The 10,625-nt window shown below is 40.6% G+C and overlaps 1 protein-coding gene across 3 annotated transcripts in view; it reads right to left on the reverse strand.

Moving 5' to 3' along the window:
* The window catches only part of LOC131075920 (uncharacterized protein YKR070W), a 317,903-nt gene extending 308,590 nt beyond the window's left edge, over positions 1 to 9,313 (reverse strand). Inside the window, exons 1-2 of one of the 3 annotated variants that reach the window (XM_058012870.2) lie at positions 8,848 to 9,313; positions 8,631 to 8,743 (exon numbers count right to left, since the gene is read on the reverse strand). In XM_058012870.2, the coding sequence (XP_057868853.2) occupies positions 8,631 to 8,743; positions 8,848 to 8,942 (208 nt within the window). In that variant the 5' untranslated portion in view covers positions 8,943 to 9,313. The remainder of the gene's footprint in view (positions 1 to 8,630; positions 8,744 to 8,847) is intronic. The other 2 variants (XM_058012874.2, XM_058012871.2) reach the window with 2 other exon arrangements.
* Positions 9,314 to 10,625: the final 1,312 nt, after the last annotated feature.

The following is a 10,625-nucleotide window of genomic DNA, read 5'->3' on the forward strand; positions in this document are numbered from 1 at the left end:
GTGCATGGGTCCAGAAAAGATCCCTCATGAGGGGAAGAGTTGTAGCAGCAACCTCATGAGCCTTGAGGCAGTCTCGCTTTACCTTGAATAATTTGACCAAAATGGTCTCTCGATGGTGGGCCATTTCTTTTATATCCTCAATGATCAGTTCTCCCCTTTCTTTAATATCTCGAATCCATTCTTTGACAGCCTTGGCGGTATCCCGTACTCCTTCGAACTCTGTTGTAGTCCTTTGCGCCAATGCTGATGGGGGAACATGGGATTCGGGGGCATGATGCAACGGTCTCAGCAAGTGATCAACGTACCCCTCGGCCTGCTCAGCACGAACTCAGTACATGTTTCTCTCAGCAGTTATCTCATCAAGTTGCCTGAGCATGTTTTGCACGGAGTCCTTGAACTCCTCCCTTTCCTGCTCTCTGGTGGCTCGTCCTATCGAGACGGTCGTAATGCTATAATCGACCAGCGCAATTTGATCTGCTGGCTTATCGACAGGCGGGGTGGCAATATGGATGGTGCGGTTCCTCTGCTCATCCTTGGTTATTCGAGAGTAGGTCTTAGGCTTTTTCTTCCCTTTGGACTTTGTTTCCCCTATGCGAGAGAAAATGTCCTCCAAGTCGATAGGTGGCTTGGTGGCTGCCTTCCGCTGTGCACGAGCAACTAACCAGTCTTGAGGTACGGTCTGCCCGGATGCTATGGTCAAATTCCCACTCTACTCTTTAAAGGTTTCAGCTGGTTCATTGCATATCTGTAACTGATTTGTTATAGGAGGAGTGGAGGAAGTGTCCAGTCCTTTGCTTACAGCTGAGTTCTCCCCTACCTCACTGAACAACTGTATGGTATCCCCATGTGATGGTTGCTCCTCAGTTCTGTCAGGCTCGTGGGTCTCATCTGCCCTTTGTTCTCCTTCGACGGTGGTGTCATCTTTGCCGGTACTATGCAGTTGCAGTTCGTGTAGACTCCCTTGGGTGAGTTCGTGTACATCAGCCCCTTGATTGGACGGAATTTCTCCTTCCTCAATCTGATTTTCAGGTTCGCCAGAATCAATGATCTTCACCTCTATATTTAGCTCGTCTTGTGCCGAAGGATTATCAGCCTCGAATGCATCAACATCGCTCTAGGAGGGCGAAGCAGGTATATAATCAAGTTCAATTACATCATCATCGAAACTGGGGTCCTTTGATGATGAAGGGCTTTGGTCTTCTAATAGGGATCTTCTCCCTTCTTGTCCTTTTAGACGTCCGAGTCCCTCTGCTAGCTTTGGCCTTCTTCCTTTTTTCGGGCTTCTCAACCTCCTCCTTTGGTGCACTCTAGTTTCCCTCATCTTCCGAGGACTGAGAATCAAGACTACCCATCATATGGTAGGTGAATTGGACTCCTTCATGAGTTAGCCGCTCAATCTGTTGGTGTAGCCAATGATCGATGTACCTTCTCGGGGCTGCCATAATTGCCTCAAAATCAGTGATTGGATCCTGTGACCAATCGATGCCCGGTAAGAGATGTCTTACTGCCTCAAACTCCCGAACTTGCAAGCAATTTCCAAAATCTGTTACCTGATCCGGGACCCAACAGTATTCATAAAGTCGCATTTGTTGTACACTTAACCTTGAATATTCACGTCGTCGGACCTCATAGTCATCAGAACAATTCTTCCAATAATCTTCAATTGATTCCTTTGCTCTATAGCGCCTGCCATAGGCTCTCTTTGCCAAATTGTCATGATCAAAACATTTCCTTGGGAAATGTTCCTGTAGGCCATAAGAGGCTAACTCAGCAAGTGACTCGTCGGCATGTGCTGGATTCTTTAAATGGACATCGAGGTTACCCAAAATCATAGGGAAGGTGAATCCGGACTGCTTCTTGTCTCTGAGTAAACTGTTCATCGGACATGCTTGCCTTGCCACTTCCAGAAGAATCACTTTGTCTGTTGGATAGCGTGGAAGTCGGAACGAAGCTCCCTCAAAGCCGGCTATCCGGATATAGGAGAACCTGGGGAACTGAATAAATCAGGCGTCGTACCTTTGTACCAAAATGGTAGCCTGCTCTGAGAGCCTAATGTGTAACCCCCCCTACATCAGCCTGACTAGGCGCATTGTGAAGGCGTCATTGACACGTTCATACTGACCAATTGCATAAGCAGGGTTGTTCTTTTGCCTCTGAGCTATGTCATGATAATGTAGTTGAGGATAGCAGTCGTACACCTTTACCTGATTGGGCCCATTCCCGATTTCACCCTTCTTGATCAACCCTGGTAGTGGCTGGTGTCGGGCGAACATATAAACTAGGTAAGAGGTCATGGTGAAGTGCTTTTTCTCTTCAAGTTCAACCAACTGGGTATGGATATTGTCACTGATGATTTGGGCCCAGTCGAACTTGGATTTCCCGACGAAGACCTGCTCTATAAAGTAGAACATCCATTCTTCAAAAAAGTTAGATTGGGGGAGTCCCATAACCCGGCTGAGCAAGGTGACCATATCTCCATGCTCATTGTGAAAGTCACTTCTGGGGGTCTTTTTCCCAATTCTAATACTCGGAGGCCTTCTCTCCTTATACCATTCCTTGTTTATCAATGTCCTGCATTTAGCAAGGTTCATGTCATATGCAACTTGCGCTTCATCTATGGTTGTCGCAATGGGGTTATTTGGGAAGGGGATGTTGAATGCGTCGCCAATGGCCTCAGGTGTGAAAACCACTAATCTGGTCCCTGGCTGATAATGTCGAGCAGCCTCAACTACTAGCTCATAATTCTGCACTGATGGAGGAAATCTTGCTGCCTGGGCGATACCACTTTCCATCATCCGCCTAGGCCTGCCATAGGCGTTAGGGGAATATACCCGGTCTCGAAAGTCTTGAATGTCTATGTGGCCCAGGTCAGTATCGCCTATGTTTTCCCATATGCTCTGGACCTTTGACTCCCTCAGTCCTCCTCTCTGGTACTGGTATTTCATCTTCTCGCCTTTGCGAGGGATGTCTGATTTAGAAGCCCGGGATGTTTCGGCTGCACCAAGTGTCTTTGAGGACTCTACTGCAGATTTAGGCATCTATCTTGCACAATTGGATGCGGATTACGAGACGAGATGAAAGAAACAAAACAAGTTAAATAAAAGGGATACGTTAGCGCATAAGGATCAATGGAAAACCGAATTTTAAGAAAGCATGATACTTCAGTAAAAGAGCCTGATTAATTCGGACATGAAATATTATTGAGCTCTTTGATTAAAAAATTTACTATTCGGCTGCGGTTCAAGGACTTAGGCATTTAATGATCGCTAAATTTGCACTTAGTCTTTAAGATCAGTTTTCAAAAATGGACAAGGTTCAAAATTCCCTAAGTCTGAAAATTGCACTCCTGGTTAACTTTTGGACAAACTCTGATTTTAACTGCTTTGCTTGACGCCTTTCAAACGGGAAAAGATGCGGTCTACGGGATTTAATCATTTAATCAATTTTGCATAAACACATCTAACCAATCTTGCATGCATTTTAAATGATTCCAAGGGAGACAAAGCGAGCTTACCTGGCAAATATGGTGACAATCTGCACAAATCCGGCCTGCAGGATTGGTTTCCTTTGAAATTTGAAAATGCCCCTTCCTATGCCTTGCGTTTTTGGGAAAGAAAAATGCACAGCTCGCAATTCCTAAGAAGAATGACGTTTTCCTAAGTTTGAAATTTACCTCGCGATTGGAAGGGTTTCTGCGATTTTGAAATTTTAACGGTTGGACACTTTCTCCTCTCCTATGATTTTCAAATCCTTCAAACGCTGAAAACTTTATCTTATTCTACGCCGAAGGTGGGGTTTTAATCTTCTTTGTGAACTTATATACTCCGCGATTTTGGAATTTTTGCTGGGAACCTGAGCGATTTTGCTACCTTTGCAAACTCTTACACTTCGCGGTTTTAGTCTTGGATGTAAAGACGGGGGGTTGTGGCCTCTTTGCAAGGTTTATATACTTTGCGATCTTCTTCTGCAAACCCTTCAAACTTCGCGATTTTCCTATGGCGAACTTCGGCGATTTAACGTCTCTACACAAGTTTTAACTTTTCTTCACATTCAACCTCCTATGCAGAAGTTCAGTGTCTATGAGGATTCTGGCAAACTTTATACCCTGCGATCTTGCTCTTTCGCCGAAAATGGCGTTCTACCTTATTTTGCAAGTTTCGCAATTTCCTTTCTGTCACCGAAAATGGGGTGTTGTGGTCTCTTTCCAAGGTTTCTATACTTCGCGGTTTTACCTCCAGTTGAATTTCGGCGTTTTCATACTATTTGCAAACTTTAACTCCGCGATTTACCTTGGTGCCGAACTTTGGCATTTTTTACCCCTTTTCAAACTTTTACATTTCATGATTTTCCTCCTTAGTTGAGTTTTGGCGTTTTCATACTATTTGCAAACTTTAACTACGCGATTTTCTTAGATGTCAAACTTCGGGGTTTCAAGACCTTTTTGAAAAAATTATACTCCGCGATTTCTACGCTTTGGGTTAATTTTGGGCTTCTTGGGAGCTTTGCAAGGTTTGACTCTTTAACATTTCGCGCCTTTATGCCAAAGTTCGGCGATTGGTGACCTTTTGCAAACTTTTCAAACTTCGCAATTTTACTCCTCAGTGCGAATTTCGGGATTTGAGAGCTTTCTGCAAAGTTTTGACACTTCGAGATTTTCTCTTTTAGTTGAATTTCGGCGATTTTCACTAGTTTGCAAAGTTTTACACTTTCAACCTCCTTTTGGCGAAAATCGGCACTTTGGGTCTTTTTGCGACCTTTAGACACTTTATCATATTTTAGGGGATTTTGCAAGCTTTTATCTCACACTTAACTCAAGCGATTTTGCAGGTCAAAAAAGGACTATTGCAAAGTTTCAGACTTAGGCGTTTTCACCAGTTTAAACGATCTTTTGAAATTTTAACGCTTGAGCGTTAAAATCACCTTGCGGATTCCCAAGCTTACGCTTATGACAACATCGTCCTTTGGACTGATTACGGGCACACTCAAAAAACAAGATGCGAGACACCCTGCACAGAACTCAACAGGGCGAAGTCTAAAAACCCAAAAGAGGGGGACCCTGTCGGCGACAAGGAGCGTGTGCAATGCACATGTTCATTATTTTGCATTTCTGCTTAAATTAATTTCTGATCATAAAATCAACATGGTATCAGAGCAGGTCTAAGCAAAGATCCAATCAGATTTGCTTAAGCAGTCAAGCAGTATATCTAAGATCCGAAGATGGTGAATGGAGCAAATAATATCAATATTACTATGGTATCGTTTGAGGCTTCATTTCTTTGTGGAAGAGACTAGAGAATACGTTTTCCCTAAGCGCACCCTTGCAATAACCGGAAATTTGTTTTTTTGGTGACAAATTTGTTGTAATATTAACAGCTTGGGTGACATCACTTACAGGGAGCAAAAGGCGACTTCTGAATCAGAATCAATTGAGTTTGAGGAATGGTCGACTGTTATTCTTAAGAGAGATTAAGTGCAATTAAAATCGATTTTGGAGCATCTTGAATAGATTCAATTTATGGCATCAATTTGGATGAAGAATAATCGTTGTCTAATTCCAAGTTGGTTGCTTCACCTTGAAGAGTCGTCTGTCTATGGACGTAGAATCAGTATCCTATAGACAAGAGTTGTGAATAAGAATCGTCAGAATTCAAATTCGAGGAAAATGAATCAATGATTTAAAACTAGGTTGAAGATCAATATTGTCTGGAGATGAATCGGAGATGTGGCCTTCTTATCAAGCCTTGTTCTTAATATTGTCATCGATATCCTGGAATCAGATGCCATTTGTGATATTTTATGCACAGCCGGAGTGGGATTATTATCTTCAATCCCAGATTGTTCTGCTTTCAGCTGGACAGGAACAACCAGACCAGTATCGAGCTTAACACATAGCAGGAATATCTATTGCCGGCATCGCTTGTTGTTATGATATTGGGCAGAGCAGTTCTTGAAGTGAAGTTTCTCTATGAGCATCGACAAGCTATGCGGAGATGATATGGAGCCATTTCTGGAAATAGCTATATCACTTGAAACCTTCGGTTCAAAGATTCATTGGAGGATTGGTGTGATTCTGAGCGATTACCGTATGTGTGCTCATTGGTGTGGGTATGCTATTATCCGGTTTGCTTATGCAAAGAACTTATAATCAATTTCTGCAACCCTTTGAATTTCCTGTACGTTGGTGGTTATGTTCTGTATTGGCATAGTCTGCCTTGTAAGTTAAAGGACTGCGATATGTATATATATTATTTTCTGTGCAAGTGATTAATGTCCGAAATCATCCTGGGTCACAACCTTGAGACTTCTGGAATGAGGAATTTATGAAGTCTATCCCTGATCTTTGAGCATCCTAAGCGATGGAGTGGTGTATGTTGTATCTTTACATGTTGCCATCCTTGTTATCTGACTTCTGAAGTCAACAGTGAAGAACAAATCTGGGCGTATCTGGAAGTGTTGTGTCCACCAGATCTGAATCTTCAAGTGCAAAGATCAGGAAAGAACAATTGGTGGATTGCAAGGAAGATTAATCAATAAAGAGATAAGTATTTCATATCCTTGAATAATGTTCAATAATTTCTTATGTAGTTATTAGTTCATGCAATAATATTGGTATCTCTCTTTGAGATAGTTTAATTCTATGAACTATTAGTAATCTCTCTCTAAAATGCTTCCAGGACGGATCGAGGAGCAAAAGGATGATGAGAGATCGCATTCAAGGGAGGAAGAGCTTGATGCATCCTGTGAGGAAGTCACGTAGGCTAAAGAATGGAGACACGGCTTGCTGCCATGGGACTGAATTGGTGGCACATAATTGGAGACATCTCTCGAAAAGGAAGAACCTATTCAGATTGTCATTCTGATCAGTTTCTTCGAAGAGGAGGAATTAACATTCAAAGGGAGTCTGACAAACCATTAGAGGCAACCTTGGACGAGGAGGTTGATGCAAGAACTTGGAGCTTCAGAGGGAGCCACATCATCATGAAGATTTGTTATAATGTATATCTCTCTCTAACGGAGAAGTATGAGGCGAAAGCCCTTGTCTTTCCACCCTTTGGGAGTAGCCATGGTGGATGTCATGTTGAGAGACTCCGTGATGAATTCTTTGTACTTGTATTTTTCCACTCATGGGAGTAGCCATGGTGGACGTCATGTTGAGAGACTCTATGATGACATCACGTTAAGAGACTCCATGATGGGCACTTGTATGTGTGTTTCTTTCCACACATGGGAGTAGCCATGGTGGACGTCATGTTGAGAGACTCCATGACGACATCACGTTGAGAGACTCCGTGATGAAACTTTGAGCTTTCCACAAATGGGTGTAGCCATTGTGGGCGTCATGTTGAGAGACTCCATGATGAAGATATCTGGAAAATACCTCCCTAGCTAAGAGGGAGTGTTAGTATTTGTAGCTTAGGGAGTTATTTTTCCTAAGTTAATATAATAAATGATCATTAAGGCAAGTCAGCCTTATTATAAAATCATATTTTATATTCTTCTAAAGGAGGCCGACCTAAGTGAAGAGTCACCTTGTTTGGCATATATACAAGGAGGAGTTCATTCGATTAACATATAAAAAAAAGACAAGTTCGCATTCAAGGAAGGAGTTCAATAATCTTCAGCAGATTGGCATATTGCTTCAGATCGATATCTTGAGAGTGGATATTATTTTCATTGGTAAATTCGCACCCAATGAGGTGCCTATAATTCATCTTTGATTCAACCTTGAGAGTGGCCAAATTGTAAAGACAGATTTTACAATTATTCAATAATATAAGTGATATTATTGGCTGGGTTTTTCTCCCTCAGGAAGGAGGGTTTTCCCAGGATACTTGCTGTGTTCAAGTGTTCATTATTTTGCATTTCTGCTTAAATTAATTTCTGATCATAAAATCAACAAAGCTAAGTAGGCTTGATCTTGTGTAACTCTAAAGTTAAACACGCTTGAGTCAGGTAGCCTTGATCTTGGGTAACTCCACAATTAAACATGCTTGAATCAAAGTAGTACTAAGATGCATGTCTTTCATGCTTCACCCCTTTGAATGTCACCCAAAGTGATGAGTGCTAAGTGCATCATTCATGTTAATGAGAGATGGGTTCATATGAACCACTACTCATGAAATGTGGATCAATAAGATTATATTAACTTACATAGTCAAATCTTAATAAAACATCATAATTGACAAACCGAAAGAAAAAATACCACCTACTTGTCAACAATATAGAAAGATTGAAAACTCATAGGTTCATATCAAGAGCATGGTACATTAACACCTAAGTGCATAGGGAACCTTTATTGATAAGATTGATTAAAAACTCATGGATTCAACCCAAAAGCGTCGTCAACTAACACCTGACTACACGGGAACTTTCTATATAAGCTTTGTAGCTGTAAATACATGGAGTAGTGTAAAAGCTATAACAATGAGGTAGTAAGCTCCAAAATTAAATGAGAATATGTATAAACCTAAAAAGGCCTCCGTTTTCGATCATGTAATGGACTATAAAATGCAATTAAAATTCCCTAAAACTATCTTTCCATTGATTGTTTGAAAAAAACTGACCCAATTGCAAAATTCAACTAAACGAAGGATAGAATTACTGTAACAGGGCCATTCTCAGCAACTTACTGGGATTGGAGGGATCTTTAAAGAGGCGTCGCAATGCCTGGGTAGCTCCTCCAATAACATTCCGTCCACGCAGCATAACTCCATCGATGTCAAATGCAATGCCAAATGTAGGCCTGTTTTATTGTGTATATACGAGTTTTCCGTTACCATTCAATCGAACTTTTGATAGACTATTCCTTAAAAGAAAGATGTTTTATAGAAGTTCGAATAAAAGAACCTTTCGCTTTTAGTTTGCAGAGAATAATAGCGCCATTGAAGATGAAAAAGAGGCCTCGTGAATCGGAATTTTCGTACACAGGCCATTGCCATCATGCGCGCTCTTCACCTCACACTCTCTACTACCAAAATTGGGGATTTTCAACGGTTATTATCCGCCACAGAGCTACTGTTTTAAGGTTCGGTTAGTAATTATATTTAAAGGTCAATCCAGTAAACAGCATCTGTGGAATTGGAAGGAGTTTTTCTGTATGGTCGTTGATTGGAGTAACAAACGAAATTTCATTGTAGCCTCTAGCCCTCTGCTATGCTAATGAATGACTATAGTATGAAAGATTTTAATGACCATATCAAGCGGATTGTAAAGCTGCAGTCTTAGATATTTGCAAACTCTTTTCTTGGTTTGAATGTTTGATCAAATGATTTCTGTTTTTTAAAACTGCTTTCCTCAAACAATATGTTAGGTTATTTACTTATTTTCCTACTGATTACATATATCATTGTACGTTGTGTCTTCAAAGATGAAGTGGCCTTCTATTTTCATCACTCTATTATTATTATTATTATTATTATATTGATAATGAGATTTGTTAAAATATTGAATAACTTTCCAAAAGACATCATCCTTTCTTTTCACATATGTTTTCTTTCTGTCTCTTTCATATATGTGATTCAAATATAAAATTTAAAGATGATGGGAGATATTTTTCAATTGTGCTAAGAGCATCTTTACTTTCAAATCAGTGAAATACAGGAATGTGCCCCCCTCTTTTTCTTGTCATTTTGAGGATGGGGACATCTTTGGAACTCAAGGATGGGGTGGGGATGTGCCCCCGCCAGACTACCACCACCACTGAGGTGACGAGACAACCTAGGGATTCTCAAGAGTCCTCTAACCCTCTCAAGGACGCCTAGGAGTCTCCCATAGTCCCGCTTAAAAACTTGGTCCTTAAGCAAAAAATGGTACATTTTTTGTGAAAATGGTATTTGTAATGAAGGTTTATGAGGTTTTTGGAGGCCTTATTTGTGTGTGCTGCCCCCGAAGCTTGCGAGTGGCATTGCTCCTTGACCCTCCTAGGGGCACTACACCTTGACCAAACCACCGCCTACCATTCTTATTGTTAATGCAATTGTTGTCATGTTTTTTTATGTTTATTAGTTTAAACTTCACTTAGAATGCCAAAGTTTAATTTACAATTCGCATACTCATTCTTGGTTTGCTCCCAAAATTTCAAAACTCTACCCACCATTGTTAATGTTCAAATTTCAATGCAATCATTTTCATATTTTTAATGTTTATTAGTATAAACTTTACATAGTGTGGCAAAGTTTCATTTACAATTCGTATACTTATTCCTTACACATCTTTTTAAAACTAATTTTTCAAGTACTATATGTACTTGCATCACCCCTCCACTACACCCCCTATCATCCCCAAACTTAGGCCCTTGGTCCCCCCATCCCCCATAAGAAAACCCCATGGAATCATGTTTCCAAGTGATATTTGTTCCTATATAGCTCTTTTGGTGGTGATCATTTGTAGAGTTAAAGCCATCTGGATATAATATCTTTTTTCTCTCCTTAACTCTTTTTTCCACATAGTTTTGGAGAACTTAATCATAAAAAATGTCTTTGTCTTTGTTATTATTTGGATATGCATTGAAGTTGATATTTCAGATATTTATCCATTCCTTGTTTTTTTTTCTTCCACATCTTATTTTTCTCATCCAGGACTTCTTCGGTGAAAATATTAAGCCATCAATTTGTCTCCATCTACTT

The sequence above is a fragment of the Cryptomeria japonica genome, chromosome 9, assembly GCF_030272615.1.
Source record: "Cryptomeria japonica chromosome 9, Sugi_1.0, whole genome shotgun sequence".
Taxonomy (NCBI): domain Eukaryota; kingdom Viridiplantae; phylum Streptophyta; class Pinopsida; order Cupressales; family Cupressaceae; genus Cryptomeria; species Cryptomeria japonica.